This window comes from Halichoerus grypus, chromosome 8 (assembly GCF_964656455.1).
Source record: "Halichoerus grypus chromosome 8, mHalGry1.hap1.1, whole genome shotgun sequence".
Lineage (NCBI taxonomy): Eukaryota > Metazoa > Chordata > Mammalia > Carnivora > Phocidae > Halichoerus > Halichoerus grypus.
Genome location: NC_135719.1, coordinates 3,021,216 through 3,048,102, shown reverse-complemented (window position 1 = coordinate 3,048,102; position 26,887 = coordinate 3,021,216). Strand labels below are relative to the sequence as shown.

At 44.4% G+C, this 26,887-nt stretch overlaps 1 protein-coding gene across 3 annotated transcripts in view; it reads left to right on the top strand.

The window, feature by feature from the left end:
• EFL1 (elongation factor like GTPase 1) overlaps positions 1–26,887 on the top strand; it is a 137,094-nt gene that overhangs the window by 84,449 nt on the left and 25,758 nt on the right. For all 3 annotated transcript variants that reach the window (XM_036072895.2, XM_036072894.2, XM_036072892.2), the window contains exons 16-17: positions 13,351–13,482; positions 17,153–17,300. In XM_036072895.2, coding sequence (XP_035928788.2) covers positions 13,351–13,482; positions 17,153–17,300 — 280 coding nt within the window. The remainder of the gene's footprint in view (positions 1–13,350; positions 13,483–17,152; positions 17,301–26,887) is intronic.

The following is a 26,887-nucleotide window of genomic DNA, read 5'->3' as shown; positions in this document are numbered from 1 at the left end:
TGCTGAAGGACCAGTGAACACTGCAGAGCAACAAGCCTCGCTGCCAAATCGATCTTCACCCCCCGTGCCCCGAGAAGTGGGCGCACGCCCAGGCATAGGCAGCGCTTGGCGTTACTAAAGAAAAAGCTTATGTTAGGGGCAAAATCATTACAAGATGTGGTTATCAGCCTTTCTTTCTCCCCGCATTTGAGGAATGGATCCTTTTCACTCCTCACGTCAAATTGAGCCTCTCCAGTAAGAGTCCCGGGACTTGGTGCTACGGCTTCCCCCGCCAACCTGACGTGGGCTTGCGTGGCCGCACCGGGCCCTCTCTCCCGCCGGCTGACCCTTTCCACCCGCAGACCTCCCCGGTGCCTTTGCGGCCCCTGCCCATTGCAACTGCCCTGGTCCCTGGGACTGCAGCGCGGACGCAGGGGGGGTGCCCGGCCCCTCCCGCGTGTGTGCCTGCCCGGCCTTCGCTGGCTGACTGCTCTGTTCGTTAAGCCTGACTTCGCACCACGTCTTGGCTCCTTGTCCTTCATACCCGCACAATAGGCCTTCCAGGCGGCTTGCCATCCTCTTCTGCCACCGTTGGATGGACTCGGTCCTTGCCTTTCCTGACAGAATAATCCTTCGGACATGGGTGACCCTTGCGGGAAGCTGCTCCCTTGTGAGCTGCCTGTGCTTCATGGGAGAGAAGCCATCTCAGACCCTTCGCTCCTGGTGGACCCGTGCTCAGCACAAGCCGAACACCTGTTCACACAAACAGCCGCCCAGAAATGGGCCCAGAAATGGAGGGAATTGGACGTTTCCAGGAGGGGTGATGAAGACAGAGGTGCTGGGGAAGATGCGGTAACTAGCTCTCCGGTATGGAAAGGCTAGTGTTATTCCAGAAGGGAAAAGTAGAAGCAGCGGTGTTGCTAAGAAGGAATGTGATCTGACCAGAAATTGCACTACTGGGTATTTACCCCAAAGATACAAAAGTAGGGATCCGAAGGGGTACGTGCACCCCGATGTTTATAGCAGCAATGTCCACGATAGCCAAACTGTGGAAAGAGCCAAGATGTCCATCGACAGATGAATGGATAAAGAAGAAGTGGTATATATATACAATGGAATATTATGCAGCCATCAAAAGGAATGAGATCTTGCCATTTGCAACGACGTGGATGGAACTGGAGGGTATTATGCTGAGCGAAATAAGTCAAACAGAGAAAGACATGTATCATATGACCTCACTGATATGAGGAATTCTTAATCTCAGGAAACAAACTGAGGGGTGCTGGAGTGGGGGGTGGGGTGGGAGGGATGCGGTGACTGGGTGATAGACACTGGGGAGGGTATGTGCTCTGGTAAGCGCTGTGAATTGTGCAAGACTGTTGAATCTCAGATCTGTACCTCTGAAACAAATAATGCAATATATGTTTAAAAAAAAAGAAGAAGAAGATAGCAGGAGGGGAAGAATGAAGGGGGGGATATTGGAGGGGTAGACGAACCATGAGAGACGATGGACTCTGAAAAACAAACTGAGGGTTCTAGAGGGGAGGGGGCTGGGAGGATGGGTTAGCCTGGTGATGGGTATTGAGGAGGGCACGTTCTGCATGGAGCACTGGGTGTTATGCACAAACAATGAATCATGGAACACTACATCTAAAACTAATGATGTAACGTATGGGGATTAACATAACAATAAAAAAATTAAAAAAAAAAAAAGAAGGAATGTGATCTGAATACAACACAAGAAGCCAGGGAGAGCCCGAAACGAGGAGGCGATGGAACATCCGTGTGTGTGTGTCTGTGTGTGTGTGTGACGAGCTGGATGTTCATGATGAAGCCGTGGACCCCTACACACGCTCATACAAGTTAGAAGTCCTGCTCCTCGGCAGCGACGCGGGCTGCTGTAAGCCCCCGTCCTCGGGATGCTATGGCTGAGGCTCCACACTGCAGCGGGTTGTTTGGAAGCACATAGGCTGCCGAGGTCCTTCTGCTTCTATGGCTGCGTGTTACGTGATTCCTTGTGACTTTCTGTGCTGTCAGGGAGGATGCTAGATCTGGATGGGCATCAAAAAGCTGACATAAAGCAATATGTCATTTCCTTCCCGCGGTCAAGAATAGTCACAAACTACATCTGAAATAATATTCAGAGGCTTTAAAAATTGTTTTCCTGGACTTGAATGCAACATGCAGAAATACAAATTAACTCGAATCTTTTGGTCACCTGGAGATCGTTCTGTCAAAGTCTGTTAAACTCAGGACAAAGTCGGGTGTTGAGTTTCTGTAGAGTGAGCCATTTATGAATGGAACAAAACCTGCCAGTGGGATCTGGTTATGACTAATCTGACCCCGCTCATGGGCAGGAAGGCCTGAGAATGGTTTGCATAAGTCCGTCCCAGGAAGGCTTCTTCACAGATGCTCCAGGATTTCCACGCTGTGGTGGAATTTTCTGGTTTGTAACAGGTTTTACTAGGGGCAGGGCCCGTTCATAAATTGGAAAGACATTTGTGGCTGATTGAGAAAACACACCAGGGGCTCTGGTAGACGAAAGGAGGTTCTCCTGACATCCCTTTTCATGGGTCTCCTATTTGGGGTCAGAAGTGATAGTCTTACCTCACAGTGGTATTGCTGAGGTCTTTGTCCAGAGACCCCCATACACAAGGCCACCGTGGACCCTATGACGGAAATAATCAACTGGAAATGACTTTTTCTGTTTCTCTTGGAGCCAAACAAATGCTTCCTGTGATGTAAGTGAGATCATCTTACTCTAATGGTGGCCATTACCGCACTGGTAGCTGGTGGAGCGGAAGGAGATGCTCGGAAATTCTTTGGGTAATGTATTGGGTGTTTTTTATAAATAGATAAAGGTAGCAGTAGACAAGTGTGTGATGTTTGCTAAGAATTGTTTTGTTTTGTTTTGTTTACCCCAAAAATGAAACAGACCAAAAACCAAAGAATAGTGTTCAAAGCCATTCTGAGCATCTACCAGTGGGAATCTAAAATGACCAACCTCTGAACGAACCGCAGTGTCAGGAGCCAGAGGGTAGACAGATGCCCGCAGCCAGGAGGGGGCTGGCTGCTTTGATTGGAATAAGGAAGTGATTTGCTCAAGGACAGACAGTGTTCAGAAGAATCCGCGTAAGGACGTTGCACCGGAAGACACATTTCATTTGTTATTGGACGATGTGGCGGGAAGAGAGGGACAAGGCGACAAGCCATGTGTTCTTTCTCCCGGCTGCCAGTTCCTTTGTGAAGGCTCTGAAATGGTTTATCTTTATCAGTTGAGTTATGGTATCTGCAAAAGACTCAGAAGCACCTGGAGTAGTCTGTAATTTGTGTCAAATAACATTTTAAAGTAAATCTTTATGGATGCATCATAGGCATAGAGAAAAGTGTGCAAATCTTGAGCCACAGCTTGATAGATGATCCTAAACTGCACATGTGCCGGTGTTACCAGCGTCCAGATTTAGAAATGGAGCATAACCAGCATCCCAGAAGCCCAGCGCCCTTCCAGTTACTGCCCCTGCCACCCCCTCCCCCAAGCGTGGGGCCGTCCTGGCTTCTTGCAGCATAGATTCATTTTAACCTGTTGTTAAGCCTCGTGAAGCCAGATCGTAGAGAATGTCCTCGAGTGCCGGGCATGCTGGCGGTGAGAGTCACCCGTGTCCGTTCTGGTTGCTGTTTACTGTGACCACAACAGTATCTATCCCTCTTCTGTTGGCGGGTGTCGAGTTTAGTTCCAGGGTGTGGCTGTTAGGAATATCGTTGCTTTGAATATTCCCTGCATGTCTTTTCCTGAATATTTGAACACACCTCTGTTGGAAGGGAAGTTGCCATGTTGTCGGGTGGGTGTACGTACACACTCAGTGAAGCTCGCTGGAGATTCCAGGCGCTCCGTACCTTTGCCAACGACGGTTTTGTTTCTCGCTGAGCCATTCTGGGGTGTGTGTGGAGTAGTGTCTTATATTGGTTTCCCTGGTGACTTGTGAATTTAAATTCCTTTTCATTTATTTATTGACCATTGATTTTTGCCCACTTATGAAATGCCTGTTAAGTGTTTGTCCACTTTTTTTAAGGTTCTCTGCCTTCTTTTGTATTGATTTGTATGCATTCTTTATATATTCTGCATTAAAGTCCCTGGCTGGCTATATTTATTGGAGATATTTTTTCCTACTTGGGGAGTTACCTTCTGCTCTCTCACAGTGTCTTTTGGTGAACCACAGTTTTAAATTTTAATATAGTGTAATACTTACCAGTTTTTTTTTTTATGATTACTGCTTTTTGTGTCCTGTTTCAGAAATCCGCTTGCTCCAAAGTCATAAGAAGTTCTGTGTTATTCTTCTATAAGCTTTTTCGTTCTGTTTATGAGATTGAGACTTGTGACCCATCTGAAATTGGTTGTAAGATGGTGTGAGGTGGGAATCAGATCGATTGTTTCTTCCAGTGACTAGCATCATTACCAGATCCTCATGGCGCAGCGGTGTCCTCTGCTGTAAATCAGTTTATATGGTTTATGTTCATTTGATTCTGGTAATGACAGCTCTTAAGAAAACAAAAAAACACTTCCAAAGTTCTTATAGCTTGTGTCTAATAACTTTTCATGGTAAAACTACAGTGTTTTTTATTTTAAAATAATCATTCATAATTTCAATGCTTATACTGTTACAATTTTCATTTTTAGTTATATTTCTCTTCTACTCATATTATCTTTTCTGCATATAATTTTATATTCTGCTTTATCTGTGTCTAAGTAGTTTTCAGGAATTCGATTTGTAGTATGGTGTTTTATTGCCAGATGCAGTGTGTTTAGCATATTGCTAGACATTTAGAATGTTCTTACTTATAGTGACGAAAGCTGCTACCCTGTAGAGATTTTATTGACCTGTCATTTTAGAAGAGGGCAGCAAATGAGAATGGATGTATCAGTTTGGGGCCCCGTCTTTACTTGCTTTCACTTCTTTTTAAGCTAAGTCTCCCATCAATGCAGCCTCTAGTACCGATTCCTTGGTCCTTTATCAGGGGACTTAATAGCATACCAGTGCTACCAGCTGCTTTCATTTATTAGAAAATTAGAGCCCATTACTACTATAATGTAGTGGTTTTCTCGGAAATTCTTTGGGTAATGTATTGGATGTTTTTTATAAATAGATAAAGGTAGCAGTAGACAAGTGTGTGATGTTTGCTAAGAATTGTTTTGTTTACCCCAAAAATGAAACAGACCAAAAACCAAAGAATAGTTTTCAAAGCCATTCTGAGCATCTACCAGTGGGAATCCAAAAGGACCAACCTCTGAACGAACCGCAGTGTCAGGAGCCAGAGGGTAGACTGGCTACTGAGTGTAGCCACTCTAAAAATTAGTGATAAAAATTCACTAATATTTAAAGTGATATATTCTTCTTTCATTCATCCATGAAGTGATACGTCCCCGGGAACAATGCTTTGAAAGCTGCCTGAACTGGCAAAAGTAACTGGCTTGCATTAGGATGACCTATGTTTGCTTAAAATCTAGTTAACATTCTAGTATTGTTTCTTTTCTTCTTAGGAATTACCTTTCTTCTGGTATCAATGACTTGTAACCGTGCTTCATCAGGACATGGACACGTGGCAGTAGTCTCAGACATCTCAAACTCCAAGGCTCAGGGACTGAATAAACTATCAGCAATAGTGTGACTGAGCTTTCAGAATGCTCTAGGGACACTTACAGTAAATGCGAGAAAACCGAATGTGGGGTCTTGGTCTTCGTTTCCATCTCCTCCATGGTGGCCAGCACAGACCTGTAAACCTAAGTGGTCAACAGATATTTGTTGGCATAAATCTAAAACGCACAGGAATTATATGAAATATTCCTTCACCAACTGTTTTGCTCTCTACTCTGAGATAAATCATGATATATGAGGTTATAAGGTGCTGTAGGACCCTCTAAATTCTGTCATTACTAAATTGACTTTGAAGAAAATATTAACCATTGGAAAAGTGATCATCATGAATGGTAGAGGACACAGTGGTGGGGTCAGGTGACACAGGCCCACATCTAATGCCAGGATGGCCTGTGAGGGGGTCTGGAGATTAGGGTCTTCGTGGAACTAAGAGGGAACAGGGCTTTCAGTCCAAGGCTATTCAGACGGCTCACTCTCAGAACCTTGATTAACCTCAAGAAGCATTCCAGCTCCCCATCAGATAGGAATCCAAAACTCCCTCAGCGGATACCAGGCACCAGGGAAATCCAAGTCGGCGGTCCAGGGGTGAGAGCATAGTTTCAGTGTCTAGGACATAAACTGACTAATGCAGATGTAACACATATGCAGGGTACTCGCAGCGTTTATTGCTGTATGGTGAAACAATGCAAGCATTCAAGGCACAGAAGCATCTGAAGGCTGGTTTTTGTTTTTTTTTTTAATCATCTGGTTAAAAAATTTTTTTATGATCATAAAAATAGCATATAATGTAATGAGCATCCACCTAGAAGTGAAATTCAAGGAGAAAATAATCTACCTGCTTACCTAATTTCAAAAACATCAATACAGTTACCTTTGCTGTGATAGGATAAGTAAAATGATCTGCAATGAAATTTAGTACATAGCAGCATGCAGATGCTCCAGCTTACCCTGCCGATGGCATCATCAAGTCAGCAACTCGCAATCACCGGGAGCAGGTGCGGCTTAATGCAGATATATGGCACTGATGACTCAGGCCGCGAGTGGCTGTCGATAACACGGTGAACAGCTCATTTTCAGAACAGAAGTCCCGAAAACTCAATGTACATTAAATTGTGAAGAAAGTACTTTGTAATTAAAAGGGAGTTAGATTTAAGCTCAGGTCATTAGAAACAGGTTTGTCCAGCAGAACACTCAGAAGCTGTGCGACCTGGGGAATTCCTTGAGGGGGACGTTTGCACACATTGCAAGACCCCTGGGCCCTGGCCCTGCCCTCTGAATGCCAGCAGTAGACCCCAGCCAGAAGTGCCCCCAGGAGAGACCTGATCACCTAAATGTGTCCCCCTAGAGTCGTATCACTGCTTGTGGGATGCTGCGGGCGCACCACTTTGCCTGTTGCCAGCACTGTGGGAGGTACACAACTGGAAGCCAGACTGGCGAGTTGCACGGTCCAGGCGTACTTTGCTGAATGTCCACACTTGTTCTCCCGAGAGGTCGTGACCATCATTTCTGTGTCCAGTGCAGAAGACCTACTTTTTCTGCACCTCTTTATCAAACCCGTGTTCTCTTCGGACTTACACCACTTGTACTGGTATGAAATACCATCTCTTTGCCTTAATTTGCATTTACCTTGTTATTATTTAGATTAAGATTCTTTTTTATATGATTTCTGACTGATCAGGGCTTCCTTTTCTTTCAGTCACCTCTTGGAACTGCTGATGTTCTTTACCTGTATTGCTAGTGGGTTGTCTTTCTCATTGATTTCTACTAGTTCTTTATATATTATGCTTACTGATCCTTTGTCTTTTAAACATTGAAAATATTTTGTAACTTTTAATTTTGGGCATTTTTGTGATACAGTTCTTATAATACAGTAATAGTTACCAGTCTTTAGTGTGTCATCTTGTGATTCGTGCTTTCAGTTTTTATGTTTCACTCAGGTCTTCGATCCCTGTGAAATTTATTATTCTACATGCTGCATGGTAGAGGTGTGCGTATTATCGTTTCCATATCATTAGCTAATTTCTCAGTGATGTTCTCCCAGTGGTCCCTCCTTCCCCCAGTGCCGCCCCTCGGTCACATCCGGGTTCCCACATACATGGCTCTGGGCTCTTCGCGCGTTTTCTCTGCCGTGTAATCAGACACACCGCCATTGCTGCACTGTACATTTGTTTTCCTTCAGCTGTGTTACTTTCCCAAGAAAGGAGTTAGGAACGGACCCTTGCTTGTTTGTCTTTAATGTGACCCGCAGCGCAGAGCTTGGGGCACTCTTCTCTGGCTTCATGTGCATCCACGTTGTCCTCCGTTTTCTTCCCTGGATCATTTCAACCAGGATCTGTTGTGCGCCTGTGACGAAGTTGCCATTTCATCCACATGTGACTCCGCCTCCTGCCTTTAATTGGAAATATTTCGAGTTTAAACATAAAAAGAAATCTGGTTATAACTTCCTGGTTGTGTAAAGTCGTATCTCTTTTCTTTCTTTTAACCTGAAAACATTTCCAATGTTGTTTTAAATGGTACTAGGCATTTTGTGCTTTGTGCTTTACTTAAATCATTTGAGTTGAAACGTATCTCAGAGGAGCATCCCATAAAACTGTATTACTATGTAAAATATAAATGTAGGTCAGTGGGCCAGGATACAAAGCTCATACGTGGATCTATGAATATATGAATTTTATGCCTCAAAGGAAGTTATTATAACCTTCTTTACAGTTAACCAGTTAATAGTATATATAAAAAAATTAAATAAGCAGTTCATACCATATACCAAAAAAAACCGCGAATTGGTCACCAACTTTATTAATAAAACAACAACTACCATAAACACCATGTAGGGTCCCCGAGAAGTGGAAATAGTGGGCTGAAAATGGTGTGCAGTGCTGCTTGCCCACAGGGCCTCTGCGGTGGTGACCGGTCCCTCCCTGGGCCCCCAGTGATGCCGTGTCCCCCACGCTAGAGTCGCCTCCCACCACACACACACACAGAACTGTCCTCATGTTCACGTGTTCATTAAAAAAACTTCACGAAGTGCATTTGTGCCCCTGCCCTTAAAACAAAATCATCAAAAAAAAGTACAGAAAGTTGAATAAATATTCATTAGTTTTTTGAAAGCACAACTTTATAAGCTTTTTTTTTCTCAGTACTCGATTATTTTTATTTTTTTTTATTGTTACGTTACTCACCATACATTACATCATTAGTTTTTGATGTAGTGTTCCATGATTCATTGTTTGTGCATAACACCCAGTGCTCCATGCAGAACGTGCCCTCTAAGCTTAGATCCCAAATAAAAAAGGCTCAGAAAAGGTACTAGAGAGAAAAAATAGACACAAAATGAAAAGAGAAACTATAGTCTGAAGGGAAAAATATGATGAATCACAATGTTTATCCCATAAAGAATATACAAATGTATACAATGACGGGGACACTTAGGAACCTGAAAGAAGGGTAGAGAAACGCTTTGAACAGGTCATCCTCTGCTTAGCTGTCCACGTCTGAAATCCGGATCTGAAATCTGGATCTCAGCCTCGTCTCTTCTTCCCGGCTCCAAGTCACTGCCAAGGCTGCCGGCGCCGCTTCGGGTCTAGTTCGCCCGCATCCGCCCTCCATGGAAGGTCCAGGCGTGACGTGGCGCTCGAGTCCCCTAACACCCTGTGTGTGTCCCCGGCAGCCTCCCGTCTGCACTGCCGTTGTTGTCGTCCCTCTGTGCCGCGGGCCCCCTGCACGCTGCCGGCTCCCGGAACACGCTGGGGCTCCGCGCTGGGGCCCGGGCTGGGATTCCTCTCCCCACCGTCCCCTTCTCTTCAGCCCTTCGCGTCGGTTTCTGCTCCAGTAGGAAACATTATTTTGTAATACATTAATTACGTGCTGCCTCCTTTCCCCCAGGCTAGCCTCTGGAGATCCTTTTTGTCCCGGTTTGACACGCCAAGAGATAACTTAAGGGCTTTTTTTTTTTAACTGATTGCCTTTTTATTTGCTCAGAGATAGGATATCAGGCAGCATGTAGTGATCTGTTCCACTTCCAGGCCTGAGATGGAATTTCTTCCACTATTTTTTTTTTTTTTTTGAAGATTTTATTCATTTATTAGAGACAGAGAAAACACGAATGGGGTGGGGGGAGAGGGAGAAACAGGTTCCCCGCTGAGCAGGGATCCCGATGCGGGGCTCGATCCCAGGACCCTGAGATCATGACCTGAGCCGATGGCAGATACCCAGCCGACTGAGTCACCAGGCGCCCCTTCTTCCATTACTTTAATCCTAGACCTCCCTGCCAGTGTCATTCCCTGGGGTGGGAGCCAGGCCCTATGGCGTCAGTCTGTTCCTGCAGGAGTGGAGGTGGTCTGGCTCCCTCAGGATTGTTTCTTGGGGCATAAACTGAGACTCCATTGTGACACCCAGTTATCACTTCTCCCTGGTGCAGGACACTGCAGGGCAGCTTCTACCTGTTCTCTAACATAGACAAAGACAGCAAGCCTCCACATCTCTAAAAAAGGTATTTTTGATTCCTCAGGTATTCCTTTTTCTCCTTACTGTAGTCTCTCTTCTGAGAATAAGGCCCCCCGGTCTTGATGTAACTTGCCGAAGAACTACTATTAACTGGTTATCAGCTCCATCTGTCCCTACGAGAAGAAGAAATTCTGACCCGGTGATGTCACTGTTGTAAGATTTTTCCCGGAGGCCTCTCGTAACACCAAGAAGCTAAAGGGCAGTTGATTTAATAGACTTGCTTAGCGTACTGGGGAAACTTGACCAATCCTCTGAAAACCTTAGCTAAGCAATATTGGTCCACTTTGGAGCTATTTATTACATTAGCCGAGGAGGCCTGGAAAAGGCCTTTGATCATATTTTATATTCATGTACCTACCTGCCTACCTACCTCCGTGACAAGTTATAAAGTGCATGGATCCTCTGTGATACCATCGCTGTAGTTGAGTCAAAGGGGGAGGAATCTGAGTTTCGCTGAAAGATACAGAATAACGGCATGAAACTTTAGGCAGAGGATATGGGCTTCTTTGACATCCAGAGACAGAAGGACCTAGATTAGAAGGTGGTCTTCCAAAACCAGTGGTTCTCTAGATTCGCACCACCCTGGAAACCTGTACTTAAAAAAAGAAAAATTTTTTTTTTTTTAAATCCAGTTGATCCTTGAACGACACGTGTTTGAACTGTGTGGGTCCACTTATATGTGGATTTTTTTTTCAGTAAATGAAGTACAGTACTGTAAATATATTTTCTTTTATGATTTTCTTAGTGATCTTTTCTCTGGCCCACTCTTTTGTAAGAATGCAGTGTAGAATATATATAACACACAAAATCTAATCAGCTATTTATGTTATCAGTAAGGCTTCTGGTCAACAGCAGGCTGTGAGTAGTTAAGTTTGGGGGGAAGTCAGAGTCCCACACGGATTTTTAACTGCGCAGGGTTAAAACCATGTGTTGTTCAGGGCTCAGCAGGTCTGTGGTTCAAGGGTCTGAATCCTCATGTCCCTTCTGAGGTCATGTTCACTGTTCTCACAGGCCTGAGGCTCTGTAGGCGTCCTTGGTGTATAACTTGCACTTACTTCGGTGATTTAAAGGAAGCTGTTAACTCAGGTGGATTAAACAGATTAAGAGGAACAAGTTGATGGTTCTTGAGCAGTAATGTTAAAGGTGGCTTGAAATGAGACCGTGGAAGTTAGGAGAACATATTCTAGCTAGAGCATTAACATGTTTTCCCACAAAGTGTTTTTTCTTTTTTTTATTTCCAGTACCATTTTTATACCAGCATTGAAAGTGCACTTCAGCATCCAGACTTCCCTGAAGATAGTATTGCTGTTCTCTGTGCAGATGGTCAGTGGGTTTGGTCCATAGGAAGCAGTGTTAGAACTCTGTGACAGTTTCACCGTCTTCCTGCCCGCCTGGGTGACCTTGTCCTAGACTCATTCAGCCTGTGCATGTGGGGAGTTGCTCAGAGCAGAAGAACATTGTCAGCAAAGGGCCCATCCGTCTCTCAGCCTCCGTATTTCCAGTCTCAGATCGTAAAAGATGCTCCTTGATATTGTTTCTGGAATACTTTCTAAAGGGAATTAGAGAGAGCCTGGGAAAAAATTGGGTCCTGACAGTGCTTGTACAATGCTGCTCTTTGAGGAAGAAGACTTTGAAGGGGGTGGTGGACTGGCCTGGCGAGGGCCTGCGGACACGGTGCGGGGGCTCAGTGGTTTCTTGTGTGGTTACCTGTCACCCCAGCCTGGGAGCCAGAGTCCCATGCTCACATATATAAGTGCACTTGTAGGGGGAAGAGTTAGGACCAGAGAGGACTTGGATCATTTCTCTTCAACCAGACGATACTTAACCGATGTTCGTATAGAAACAAGCTAGCTTTCTGGGTGTTACCCCATGTTCCTGCTTCCTCAGCCTGTTTTCTCCCTCTCTCTTGTATTTAGATCATATGCCTTTTTTGTGATAAACATTACAAAAAAAAAAGCTTGTCCTCTCTTTAGTCCTTCAGCCAAATCGATGGCATGCTAATTTGTGATTTTTTTTTTCCCTGAACTGTTACTTGTTCTGTCCCAGAAATTCTGAAATGATTCTCTTGAGGGAACATGTCCTTTACCCCCCTCAGCCCCAGTTGAAAAATGCCTTAGCAGATGTCCTTTCTGTGAAGAAAGTGTTTCTACATAATTGCTATCACTGTGACCAGAACAACAGAAGTAAAAGAGAAAGGATAAAAAAATTGTATGGACATTGTAATGGTAAATTACGTGTGCCTGTGGGGGCAGGGCAAGAGGGAAATACATCAAAATGAAAACAGTGACAGTCTTAGGATGGTGTGATTCTGGGTATACTTTTATTTTTTCAAAATTGTACTTGATGTCATTTGAAAACAAAAAGCTTCTTTTAAACTGTGTTTTTGCATAAATATCAGGTTGTACACTCAATAATGTACTCGTCCTAGACTCATTCAGCCTGTGCATGTGGGGAGTTGCTCAGAGCAGAAGAACATTGTCAGCAAAGGGCCCATCCGTCAATAATACTCAATATTATTGACTCAATAAAAATGGCCTTGTGTGTGTAACTCGATTTCTTCTAGAATGATGTCTGCTCTTACTGTGGATGTGAGGCTCAGCGTGCCTCTTTAGCTCTCCTGTGCTCCCATCCACTGAAAGACCGATGCCCTCCTGGAGGGTCTTAGGCAGCCATCTCCGGGAGCCTGAAGTGGGGAGGACGGTGGGAGGGGGTGGGAAGGGGGCCGATGTCCTCTTCTAAAATTGGGGTGGTATGAAGGGTGACTTGGGTTGGGGGCTCTGTAGCAGCCTCAAACTTGAAGTCTCTAAATGCCCTTGGCCCCTTTGCAAGTATTTGGGAAAAGAGATTATTTCTGTAGAGATTCGTCTTCATCAAATTAATGTATTTTAAAAACTAAGAGCTACAATTAGAAATAATTCGTATTTTCAGACATACATATCTGGACATGATCACTTCTGTGATCAAAGTTAGGGATGTGTTAGCCCAGTTTGATGTAACCACGTGATTTGTGCATCTGTAAGACAGTAGCCCACAGAATTCTTGTCTTTTTAACAGCAATTAAATAGCATCCAGGTGTGCTGGTCGGCCTTGTTCCTCGCCACATTTTTAAGTGTGTCTCCTCCCTGACCCATATGCTGTGTTGATGGTCTTATTTTTCTAATGTCCGTTCTGAACTGATGACCCTTTATTGACCGCACAGATCTTTTCCTTCCTGCAGGCATAGGGGGCCTGCAAGACGTCGTGCTCAAGTCGGCGACGCTGTGTAGCGTGCCATCTTGCCCGCCGTTCATACCGCTCAACTTCGAGGCCACCCCTATTGTGAGGGTTGCTGTTGAACCGAAGCACCCAAGTAAGACAACTTCGTTTTTAAAAGCCTGTGATGTTCATGACACCTTGTAAATGTGTGCATTTCGTACTTGGTTCCTCACTATTTGCTTCAACAGTGTGCTGTGGGTTTTCATTCAGGCGTGTAATAGGAGGGGTCTTCCCGCCATGGGTCCCTGTGCACCACCTGCTCACCAAAGGCAGGCTGACCCCTGCCTTAGGAACGTGGAACATTAGGCACCTTCGCCCTGGGGAACCTGGATCCTTTAGGGCAGAGACAGGGCATCTGTGCACCCCCACAGCCCTGGCGTGGGTGGTGCCTCAGGAAAGCTCATGTTTTATGTACTTGTTTTAGAATCTTGGCCCATGCTTCTTGCTCCAGAATCTGTCATATGCTCTTCCCTGTAGCTTTGTAGATTATCTGGACACAGAGCATTTCCGGCCTGTTTAGAAAGCACTTCCTGCCCCACCCGCACATGGCAGGCCGTGTAATAACCTGTGCTTCGTCTTTGGTATACACCGTTTGCCTGACCAGTCCTCAGTAACTCTTGTATTTAGCTCCCCGTGACATCGCTAACCCGTATTCCCGGTGCTCGCTGGGAGGTCAGTGAAGAATCTCCAGACTGTGCCAGGGACCCAGAGGACAAACGCTGTCAGGTGGTAGTCCTCTGCCAGGATGGAGGTCGGTCCCGTTGCCCTTGCACGCGCATACCCCTCCTCGCCCCAGAGCCGGGGCCTTCCGAAAGCTTGTCTCGGCCTCATGTTCCACCAGATGGCCTTAGCATTGAGGCTCCCTGGGGTCCTAGAGCAGACACTCGGAGGACCGCATCTGTGACCTTTGGGCTCAGTCCTGGTGAGCAGCCATCCTCGTTGGGCCCCGGAGCTGAGCGTCCTTTCGGGGCCGCCATTGTGGACCACAGTGCGGGGTGGCTGTGTGGATTTACCCTGTTCTCTCTAACGCCGGCTTCCTCTCTGGGCCCTCCTGGTTTGCTCTTCTCTTCCGCTGCCGGCCTGGCTCTGGCCGTTGTCAGCTGCTCCAGCCCGTGTACTTACAGGACAAGGAGGTTTAATTGGAGTTGTGACATTTGAGTCTGGCAACCGTAGCTCATTCTTAGGCCTTTCTAGTAGGACTCAGTTCTTCTCTATTCCATTTAGATCTAAACGTTTAAAACAGAGTAAGGAAATAATTGATCATTCGGACCATGATGTTTTCATAGAAATTTATAATCTTTGAACTCTGGCGGCTGTGTGCTGCTGGCCCTAACGGGCCGCCGAAGCGACTCCCCTGCGGTGTGGCGGCAGGAGGACAGGGACCTGGTGCCCGGCCCCGCCCCATCCCGTAGCAGACGCTCAGTGAGGGTGACTTCCTCTCCTTCAATGAGGCGATGCAATAATAGAATGACTTAGGATGATCCATCTGGATGCCAGAGTTTTCCTCATGTCTGTGTCATTAGGTTGTTCTGAACTTTGTAAAAAATAAAATGATCGAGAAGGAGCACCCAGTTCTCTTCATAATTTTAAAAAGAGCATTGCTCCTTTTCCCACCAGATATATTGCTTTTGCCAGATTTACCGTGCGTGTTCTCGCCGGTATTACTGCAGGCCGTGTTCCCACACGTCTGTGTCTGAATTTTATACGCACTGTTCTGTCTTCTTGCTGTTGCTACAAGGTCCATCTCAGTGCACATCGAGAATGCCTGGGAGTACTTCTAACGCGGTGCTCACTCCTGTGAGCCCTCAGGGGGCAGTTACTGTGAGTTTACTCTGCCCTGGTCCCTCGCGCCCCTCCTTACTGTGGGGCGGAGCCCCTCTCTCCGTGGATGCTGTGTCCGCCGTGGATGCTGACCACTGGGGTGGCCGCCCTCTTGGACCCAGACTTCCCAGTGCTCCTGCCCCCGAGAGCCACTGGGCGGACGCGCTGTGTATTTCATGGGCTGCCTTTGCTAGATCACAGGGTCCGTTTTAAAATCCAGTTAGCGGTTTATATACAAAGGTTTCCTTGAAATCCCGATGGTAAGTATTTGTCATGATCTCAGTTTTTCTTATATTATTAAAAGATGTTGATTTTTTATCTTTATCAGATCATTTGGTAGATTTTTAAGCAGGTTAGGAAAATCAGCTTCCAGATTTAATAAGAGGTTAAATAGATGTTGTTTCTGCCAACAAAATGACTATCATTATAAATAAATATTTTCAAACATCTAATTTCAAAATGTTGTCTCCGTATTCCAAGTTTTGTTTTGAGAAAGTTTTTTCTTGGCTTACTGTTAAACTGTCACCTTTACCATGAGGAAGTAGATTTAAGTGTATATGCCTTTTTTTTTTTTTAAGGACTTAGTAATTTGGCAAATGGGGAGCTGGCAAAAAGCTTTTTCACTTATTTTTTTATCGTTCCCTTTGTGCTTTGTGTTATTCGTGTTATCAGTGTTTTTTTCGCAGGAATGCTTTTCAGCCATGCTTCAAATTCTGTGAAGGTTAAGTTAGTTAACGCTAGGTGATATCTCTAAGTCCACTTAATGAGGCAAAGGAAGACCACAGTATGCTGAAAAGGAGCACATGAGGCTGCCTGTGGCCGCCGCACGCGCGGTGGGGTCCTCTGGTGCCGAGCGTCCACGTGTGGCGTGTGGCTGCCTGAGCTGTGTGGGTGCTGAGCCCCACCCCGCGCTCCAGAGCCAGCAGCGCTCTGAGCTCTGGGCCCCGCCTCCCCGTACCTGTCTGCTCGTCTGTGGGACAGGAACAGCACTCATCCCGGCCACATAATTAATGAGTTCCTCCATGTGAAGGACCTGTGGCACGTCGCTAGCTAATGTGAAGTGTTAGTTATCATCAACTAAGTAGATACGGATAAATAAATGGATCTGGAATAGACGTATTGAGAACCCCTGACGGCAGAGAGGTCCGGTGGCTTTGCTGTTTGGCATGTTGAAAACCACGCGTTGAGGGAACCCTTCCTTCAAGTGTAGAGGTGAAACCAGACGGCACAGAAATAGCTCCGAGGCCAGGGTCGCTGCTGAAGCAACAAGGAGAGACTTGCTCTGCTTGAATGGACAGTAGCCGCTGAGTACACGGGAAGGCGTGGAAAAGCAGCTAAGCCCGAGACGTGGACCAGAATCCCATGGACTGTAGGGAAAACAGCCATGTGCCCGAAGCACAGGCAGATGGAGTGTGGAAGGTGCCCAGAGCTCAGTGGGCATAGTGGCCCCAGCCGGAGGGCAGCTATCTCCGAAAACGCACGGTTCTCTCAAGCAGGCTTGTAATGATTGCTTTAAGCATGTGGCTTTGGCTTGAATACCATGTGAACTGGTTTTTTGTTGTCATTATTTGTCTATTTGTTGAGTCTAACTCTTCTTTGGGGGAGAGTTCTGTTACATTTATAGGTATAGAATATGTATGTTCGTATAAAATTCAGGTGGATTCACACATACGATGGTGGTAGTTTGTATTTGCTGCGTGTTTGACGAAGTGGTATAGACCAGCTTTGGGGGTCCTGACGGTAAGCTTCTGAGGGTCTCCTTTTAGCTGTCTGTACTAGTAAATTCGCAGGAGACAACTTTCCTCACATGGCTGCATTATTTGGAAGAGTTATTTTAAGAGTATTTCATTGTATTTTTCCCTTCGGTGGCCACGGGCATCATCTTGCGGTTTGATTATTAGTCCTTACGTTGCACTGAATCAGCCTTCATCTTGTTAACCTAGGTGAAATGCCTCAGCTCGTCAAAGGAATGAAGCTCTTAAACCAGGCTGACCCCTGTGTCCAGATTTTAATTCAAGAAACGGGAGAGCACGTTTTAGTCACGGCGGGGGAGGTCCACCTTCAGCGATGCCTGGATGACTTGAAAGAAAGGTAGGTTGGTGGTAGTCGGGGGTGGGGTGGGGGGTCGGTGCGTCCAGTGGATTCTGAGTTCCACTGGACAACCATGGCTAGTTTTTGGAGAAAAACGAAAGGCCCTCAATTCAAGCATGAACTGTTACTGTGCTGTTGGATCATAGATTCAGTTTTTAATGACTGACACTTTACTTCTGTACTTGAATAATTTTACATTTTTAAGCTTGAATCATACAATAGCTTCACATGTGAGTATCTTCCTGTGAGCGTACGCACACGTGTGTCAACAGAACAAAGTCCTACGTTGTGAGCTTAGAGTGACTGGGACAGACTTCTGTCCTTCCTGATGTCGTCTCCACAAGGTACACCTTCGGGAAATCTTCCCATTTCTCCATCCTGGTGATGGGACCTGTCCTAAAGTAGGCATCCCAGATCACGTTTTGTCAGTAACACTTCTCCTCTTTATTCCCAAGCTAACGTGTGTTTATCGTAGCAATTAGGAAAATACAGAAGGATGAAAGAAGCATTCACTCACCACACAGAGATCATGTCCGAGACGGTCGGGCACACAACTCCGCCGCCTGTGCTGTGCGCACTCCCGCGTACACGGACGCCTGCCCGGGAGCAGCTCTGGTTATCTGGTTACCATAGACTTCGGGCTCAGCAGCCGCCATGCGTTGCTGGCGTGTTTTGTAGGCTTACGATCTATATCATCCCTGAGAAAGGCTGGTGCGGTTTACTCTGTAACCGGGAGAAGGTCTTTGAAAGTGCTTCTTTTCTCAAATTTAGCCAGCCCTGTATATTATCATTTTAAAAAAATTTCACCAGTCTGGAAGACAACTAACAGGTGTTCATTGTTAATAAACATATTTCCTGTGTTTGTAACTAATGATACTGAAACATTTCTTTCTCTGTTTATTTGGCCATTCATTTTTCTTCTTTGATGAATTGCCTTGTAATGGCCTTCCTTCCCCTTATTTTTAAAATTTTGGGGGACTGTTATTTTTTTTTTTAAAGTTTAATTTAATTTTATTTTTTTTATTGTTACGTTAATCCCCATACATTACATCATTAGTTTTAGATGTAGTGTTCCATGATTCATTGTTTGTGCATAACACCCAGTGCTCCATGCAGAACGTGCCCTCCTCAATACCCATCACCAGGCTAACCCATCCTCCCACCCCTCCCCTCTAGAACCCTCAGTTTGTTTTTCAGAGTCCATCGTCTCTCATGGTTCGTCTACCCCTCCGAATTCCCCCCCTTCATTCTTCCCCTCCTGCTATCTTCTTCTTCTTCTATTTTTTTCTTAACATATATTGCATTATTTGTTTCAGAGGTGCAGATCTGAGATTCAACAGTCTTGCACAATTCACAGCACTCACCAGAGCACATACCCTCCCCAGTGTCCATCACCCAGTCACCCCATCCCTCCCACCCCACCCCCCACTCCAGCAACCCTCAGTTTGTTTCCTGAGATTAAGAATTCCTCATATCAGTGAGGTCATATGATATATGTCTTTCTCTGTTTGACTTATTTCGCTCAGCATAATACCCTCCAGTTCCATCCACGTCGTTGCAAATGGCAAGATCTCATTCCTTTTGATGGCTGCATAATATTCCATTGTATATATATACCACCTCTTCTTTATCCATTCATCTGTGGATGGACATCTTGGCTCTTTCCACAGTTTGGCTATTGTGGACATTGCTGCTATAAACATCGGGGTGCACGTACCCTTTCAGGTCCCTACTTTTGTATCTTTGGGGTAAATACCCAGTAGTGCAATTGCTGGATCATAGGGTAGCTCTATTTTCAACTTTTTGAGGAACCTCCATACTGTTTTGCAGAGTGGCTGCACCAGCTTGCATTCCCACCAACAGTGTAGGAGAGTTCCCCTTTCTCCGCATCCCCGCCAACATCTGTCCTTTCCTGACTTGTTAATTTTAGCCATTCGGACTGGTGTGAGGTGGTATCTCATTGAGGTTTTGATTTGGATTTCCCTGATGCCGAGCGATATTGAGCTCTTTTTCATGTGTCTGTTGGCCATTTGGATGTCTTCTTTGGAAAAATGTCTGTTCATGTCTTCTGCCAATTTCTTGATTGGGTTCTTTGTTCTTTGGGTGTTGAGTTTGATAAGTTCTTTATAGATTTTGGATACTAGCCCTTTATCTGATATGTCATTTGCAAATATCTTCTCCCATTCTGTCGGTTGTCTTTTGGTTTTGTTGACTGTTTCCTTTGCTTTGCAAAAGCTTTTTATCTTGATGAAGTCCCAAGAGTTCATTTTTGCCTTTGCTTCCCTTGCCTTTGGCGATGTTTCTAGGAAGAAGTTGCTGCGGCTGAGGTCGAAGAGGTTGCTGCCTGTGTTCTCCTTTAGGATTTTGATGGACTCCTGTCTCCCATTGAGGTCTTTCAACCATGTGGAGTCTATTTTTGTGTGTGGTGTAAGGAAATGGTCCAGTTTCATTCTTCTGCATGTGGCTATCCAATTTTGCCAACACCATTTGTTGAAGAGACTGTCTTTTTTCCATTGGACATTCTTTCCTGCTTTGTCAAAGATTAGTTGACCATAGAGTTGAGGGTCCATTTCTGGGCTCTCTATTCTGTTCCATTGATCTACGTGTCTGTTTTTGTGCCAGTACCATACTGTCTTGATGATGACAGCTTTGTAATAGAGCTGGAGGTCCAGAATTGTGATGCCGCCAGCTTTGCTTTTCGTTTTCAACACTCCTCTGGCGATTTGGGGTCTTTTCTGGTTCCATACAAATTTTAGGATTATTTGTTCCATTTCTTTGAAAAAAGTGGATGGTATTTTGATGGGGATTGCATTGAATGTGTAGATTGCTCTAGGTAGCATTGACATCTTCACAATATTTGTTCTTCCAATGCATGAGCATGGAACGTTTTTCCATTTCTTTGTGTCTTCCTCAATTTCTTTCATGAGTATTTTCTAGTTTTCTGAGTACAGATCCTTTGCCTCTTTGGTTAGATTTATTCCTAGGTATCTTATGGTTTTGGGTGCAATTGTAAATGGGATCGACTCCTTAATTTCTCTTTCTTCTGACTTGTTGTTGGTGTATAGGAATGCCACTGACTTCTGTGCATTGATTTTATATCCTGCCACTTGACTGAATTCCTGTATGAGTTCTAGCAGTTTTGGGGTGGAGTCTTTGGGGTTTTCCACATAAAGTATCATATCATCTGCAAAGAGTGAGAGTTTGACTTCTTCTTTGCCAATTTGGATGCCTTTGATTTCTTTTTGTTGTCTGATTGCTGTGGCTAGGACTTCTAATACTATGTTGAATAGCAGTGGTGATAGTGGACATCCCTGCCGCGTTCCTGACCTTAGGGGGAAAGCTCTCAGTTTTTCCCCATTGAGAATGATACTCACTGTAGGTTTTTCATAGATGGCTTTTATGATATTGAGGTATGTACCCTCTATGCCTATACTCTGAAGAGTTTTGATCAAGAAAGGATGCTGTACTTTGTCAAATGCTGTTTCTGCATCTATTGAGAGGATCATATGATTCTTGTTCTTTCTTTTGTTAATGTATTGTATCACGTTGATTGGTTTGCGGATGTTGAACCAACCTTGCAGCCCAGGGATAAATCCCACTTGGTCGTGGTGAATAATCCTTTTAATGTACTGTTGGATCCTATTGGCTAGTATTTTGGTGAGAATTTTTGCATCCATGTTCATCAGGGATATTGGTCTGTAGTTCTCTTTTTTGATGGGGTCTTTGGTTTTGGGATCAAGGTAATGGTGGCCTCATAAAATGAGTTTGGAAGTTTTCCTTCCATTTCTATTTTTTGGAACAGTTTCAGAAGAATAGGTATTAATTTTTCTTTAAATGTTTGGTAGAATTCCCCTGGGAAGCCATCTGGCCCTGGGCTTTTGTTTTTTGGGAGATTTTTGATGACTGCTTCAATTTCCTTAGTGGTTATAGGTCTGTTCAGGTTTTTTATTTCTTCCTGGTTCAGTTTTGGTAGTTGATACATCTCTAGGAATGCATCCATTTCTTCCAGGTTATCTAATTTGCTGGCATAGAGTTGCTCATAATATATTCTTATAATTGTTTGTATTTCTTTGGTGTTGGTTGTGATCTCTCCTCTTTCATTCATGATTTTGTTGATTTGGGTCATTTCTCTTTTCTTTTTGATAAGTCTGGCCAGGGGTTTATCAATCTTGTTAATTCTTTCAAAGAACCAGCTCCTAGTTTCGTTGATCTGTTCTACTGTTCTTTTAGTTTCTATTTCATTGATTTCTGCTCTGATCTTTATTATTTCTCTTCTCCTGCTGGGTTTAGGCTTTATTTGCTGTTCTTTCTCCAGCTCCTTTAGGTGTAGGGTTAGGTTGTGTACTTGAGACCTTTCTTGTTTCTTGAGAAAGGCTTGTATTGCTATATACTTTCCTCTTAGGACTGCCTTTGCTGCATCCCAAAGATTTTGAATAGTTGTGTTTTCATTTTCATTGGTTTCCATGAATTTTTAAAATTCTTTAATTTCCTGGTTGACCCATTCATTCTTTAGTAGGATGCTCTTTAGCCTCCATGTATTTGAGTTCTTTCCGACTTTCCTCTCGTGATTGAGTTCTAGTTTCAAAGCATTGTAAGGTCTGAAAATAGGCAGGGAATGATCCCAGTCTTTTGGTACCGGTTGAGACCTGATTTATGACCTAGGATGTGATCGATTCTGGAGAATGTTCCATGGGCACTAGAGAAGAATGTGTATTCCGTTGCTTTGGGATGGAATGTTCTGAATATGTCTGTGAAGTCCATTTGGTCCAGTGTGTCATTTAAAGTCTTTATTTCCTTGTTGATCTTTTGCTTAGACGATCTGTCCATTTCAGTGAGGGAGGTGTTAAAGTCCCCCACTATTATTGTATTGTTGTCAATGTGTTTCTTTGCTTTTGTTATTAATTGGCTTATATAATTGGCTACTCCCATGTTAGGGGCATAGATATTTACAATTGTTAGATCTTCTTGTTGGATAGACCCTTTAAGTAGGGTATAGTGTCCTTCCTCATCTCTTATTACAGTCTTTGGTTTAAAATCTAATTTGTCTGCTGTAAGAATTGCCACCCCAGCTTTCTTTTGGTGTCCATTAGCATGGTAAATGGTTTTCCACCCCCTCACTTTCAATCTGGGGGTGTCTTTGGTTCTAAAATGAGTCTCTTGCAGACAGCATATCAATGGGTCTTGTTTTTTAATCCAGTCTGACAGCCTGTGTCTTTTGATTGGGGCATTTAGCCCATTTACATTCAGGGTAACTATTGAAAGATAGGAATTTAGTGCCATTGTATTGCCTGTAAGGTGACTGTTACTGTCTATTGTCTGTGTTCCTTTCTGGTCTATGTTGCTTTTAGGCTCTCTCTTTGCTTAGAGGACCCCTTTCAAGATTTCTTGTAGGGCTGGTTTCATGTTTGCAAATTCCTTTAGTTTTTGTTTGTCCTGGAAGCTTTTTATCTCTCCTTCTATTTTCAATGACAGCCTAGCTGGATATAGTATTCTTGGCTGCATATTTTTCTCATTTAGTGCTCTGAATATATCCTGCCAGTCCTTTCTGGCCTGCCAGGTCTCTGTGGATAGGTCTGTTGCCAATCTAATGTTTCTACCATTGTAGCTTACATATCTCTTCTCCCGAGCTGCTTTCAGGATTTTCTCTTTGTCTCTGAGACTCGTAAGTTTTACTATTAGATGTCGGGGTGTTGACCTATTTTTATTGATTTTGAGAGGGGTTCTCTGTACTTCCTGGATTTTGATGCCTGTTTCCTTCCCCAAATTAGGGAAGTTCTCTGCTATAATTTGCTCCCTTATACCTTCTGCCCCTCTCTCTCTTTCTTCTTCTTCTGGGATCCCAATTATTCTAATGTTGTTTCGTCTTATGGTATCGTTTTTCTCTCGAATTCTGCCCTCGTGATCCAGTAGTTGTTGATCTCTCTTTTTCTCAGCTTCTTTATTTTCCATCATTTGGTCTTTTATATCACTGATTCTCTCTTCTGCCTCATTTATCCTAGTAGTTAGCGCCCCCATATTTGATTGCACCTCATTAATAGCCTTTTTGATTTCTACTTGGTTCGATTTTAGTTCTTTTACTTCTCCAGAAAGGGTTTCTCTAATAACTTCCATGCTTTTTTCAAGCCCAGCTAGTATCTTTAAAGTGATGATTCTGAACTCTAGATCTGATATCGTACTAATGTCCGTATTGAGTCGGTCCCTAGCAGTCCGTACTACCTCTTGTTCTTTTTGTTGAGGTGATTTTTTCCGTCTTGTCATTTTGTGCAGAGGAGAATAGATGAATGAGAGAACAAAATGCTAACAGGGTAACAACGTTCCCAGAAAATATACTCTAAACAAATCAGAAAAGACCTAAAGCAGTGGGAAAAGAAAGGGAAAGAGAGAAAAAAGAAAAAGAAAAAAAGAAGGAAAAGAAAAAGTTAAAGATAAAAACAAACAAAAACAGAACAAAACCAAAAAAAACAGAATGTGATCAAATATGATCAGGCTGGTATATAGATCAGTGCCACACGCTAGATTTTGGGTGTATTTGGTCTGTTAGAAGAAAGTGCCTCCCAAAATTTTAAAGAAAGAAAAACTTACATATGTACAAAAATAAGGGTTGATATGATGAAGGGATGGAATATGACTGTAAAGATGGAAATTATAAAAAATTTTATAAAAGGAATTGATAAGTTGTTTGAAAAAAGGAAGAAGAGGATTTAAAAAAAAAAAAGAAAAAAGGGAGAGAATATGATCAGGCAGGCAGGGGAGTAGAAAAAGACCATACAATAGAGATTTAGGGTATATTTTGATCTGTTAGAAGAAACTATCTCAAAATTTTAAAGAGAGAACAACTTATATATATATATGCCAAAAATACGGGTAACTACTATGAAGGGATAGAATATGACTCTAAAAATGAAAAATAAAAATGTTTTTTTTAAAAAGGGATTGATAAGATGTTGGCTGAAAAAGGGAAAAAGAAAAATTCAAAAAAAAAAAGACAGTTAAAAAAAAATAACTTTGAACGACTAAAGAATCATGGGAAAAAGCCATGAATTCTCTTTTTTTTTTAATATTTATTTGACACAGAGAGAGAGACAGCGAGAGAGGGAACACAAGCAGGGGGAGTGGTAGAGGGAGAAGCAGGCCCCCCGCCGAGCAGGGAGCCTGATGCGGGGCTTGATCCCAGGTCCCTGGGATCATGACCCGAGCTGAAGGCTGACGCTCAACCTACTGAGCCACCCGGGCGCCCCAAAAAACCATGAATTCTCTGTGCAGTATTCCCCTAGCGCTGGAGTTCTGCCGTTCTCATTGATCGGTAAACCTGGTCTTGGCTGGCTGTTCTCGCTGACCTTCTGGGGGAGGGGCCTGTTGCCGTGGTTCCCAAATGTCTTTGCCAGAGGCGGAATTGCCCCGCCCTTGCCGGTCCGGGCTAAGTCATCTGCTCGGGTTTGCTCTCGGGAGCTGTTGTTCCCTGCAAGCTTTCCGTACAGCTTTGGAGGCCGAGAGTGAAAATGGCAGCCTCCCAATCTCCGCCCCGGGGGAGCCGAGAACTCGGGGTCCCGCTCCTCAGTGTGCCCCCAGAGAAAAACAGTCAGTCACTCCCGTCTCCCCGGTCTCTGGCCGCACTCCGTGCTCACCCAGCCTGTGACCGCGTGTTTCTCTCTCTGGCACCTGACCCCGGGTGGAGTCTCCAAACCCCGCAGATCCCCGCGGTGCGCGCCGCTCCTCCCAGGGGAGGAAGGGGAGTCTCCCTGGATCTGCCGCTTGTTGGGTCCCTGCTGGAGGAGCAGTGGCCCTACTGTGCCGCGGATCACGGTCTATGACAACCCCAAGCTGAGAGCCCGCGCCTGGGCTCCGTCTCTGCAGCCGGCTTCCCCGCTCCGATCCCTGGGAGCTCCGCCGCACTCAGGCACCCCCGGTCTTTCTGTGACCCCGAGGGTCCTGAGACCACACTGTCCCGCGAGGGTTCCACCCCCTGCTTAGCCACCAGAGTGACGTCCCTCAGCGGAGCAGACTTCTAAAAGTTCCGATTTTGTGCTCCGCGGCTCTATCACTTGCCAGAAGCGATGGAGGCCCGATGGAGGCCCCTCCCCCGCCGTCTATCCTCCCGAATATCGCCTCGGATTCACTTCTCCGCACGTCCTACCTTCCAGAAAGTGGTCGCTTTTCTGTTCAGAGAGTTGCTGCTATTCTTTTCTTCAATCTCCTGTTGCGTTTGTAGGTGTTCAGATTGGTTTGATCCGTATCCAGCTGAATTCCTGAGAGGAGACGAAATCCAGGTTTCCTGCTCCGCCATCTTGCTCAGCCCCCTTGGGGGACTGTTATAAATAATCAACATAATTATTATTACATGCCAGTCACTGTGTTAAACACTGTCTCATTTAATCCTTATGACAAGCCAGTCACGTTGGTACTGGTACGACCAGCTCTTACTACGGCGGTCATACTGCTGCCATCATGCTCCGCCACAGTCCTCCTGCCGCAGTCCTCGTGCTGCAGTCCTCCCGCCACAGTACTTGTGCTGCAGTCCTCCCACTGCAGTACTTGTGCCGCAGTCCTCCCGCTGCAGTACTTGTGCCGCAGTACTCGTGCCACAGTCCTCCCACCGCAGTACTCATGCCACAGTCCTCCTGCTGCAGTCCTCCCACCACAGTGCTTGTGCCATAGTCCTCCCGCACAGTCCTCATGCTACAGTCCTCCCACTGCAGTACTCATGTTACAGTCCTCCCGCCACCATCCTCCCACTACTGCTCATAATGGAATAGCATGAGAACAGGTGCCCTGTGGCGCCATCCTTGGGGACGTTGTAGAAGCTCCTGCCAGAGGGGGAGTTTTCTCAGCTCTGTTCTTCAGCCTAAAATGATGTTGTGGCTTGTACCTCCTTTAAATGTTTTTATAGCCATGATTAGTACAAAACTGGAAGGCAGATCTTCCGTTTCCTCAATGTTTGATACTATTTCTTACAATTTCTGAAGGTTACAATATTGGTTAGAGAATAATGCTAATTGGATAAATTTTAAGGTATATTTTAAGATAATAACAGCTCTCGAGGATTTTTTAAAAACCATTGAAATACTGTGTTCGTTTTTGGGGTCTTTGAACTAAATTATTTTCTCTTTTCACACTCTGCTGCCAATTAAAATCCATGTTAAATAACCTTACATTTCTCAGGCCATTAACTCCTCTTTAAAAAGATGCTTTTTGGCACTTAGAATTACATTTCAAATAATGTTTTCCCATAAACCTAAAATTGATTTTAATTGATTACTGCTTATTTGTATCTTTGTTTAGTCTTTTAATTTTTTCTCATGGCTTTCATTATGGGTACTTTTTTATCTCAGGAGAAAAAAACTATAGTTCATAATAAAAGAAATTAGTTTTTTAGAAACATGCCCTTAATGTGGCATTAAAATATTTTAATAAATCAGTTTATTTTGGAAACTACTCTGTGTGAACCTTTTTAGAAAATACCTTATCCAAATACCTGAAAATAATTTAGACTTACATTGAATGAGGCTAATAAAAGCAAAAATCTATTTGCTTTTCAAAAAATATATACTGCTTTAATAAGATACTTGATGAATTCTGAAGTCCTTGTT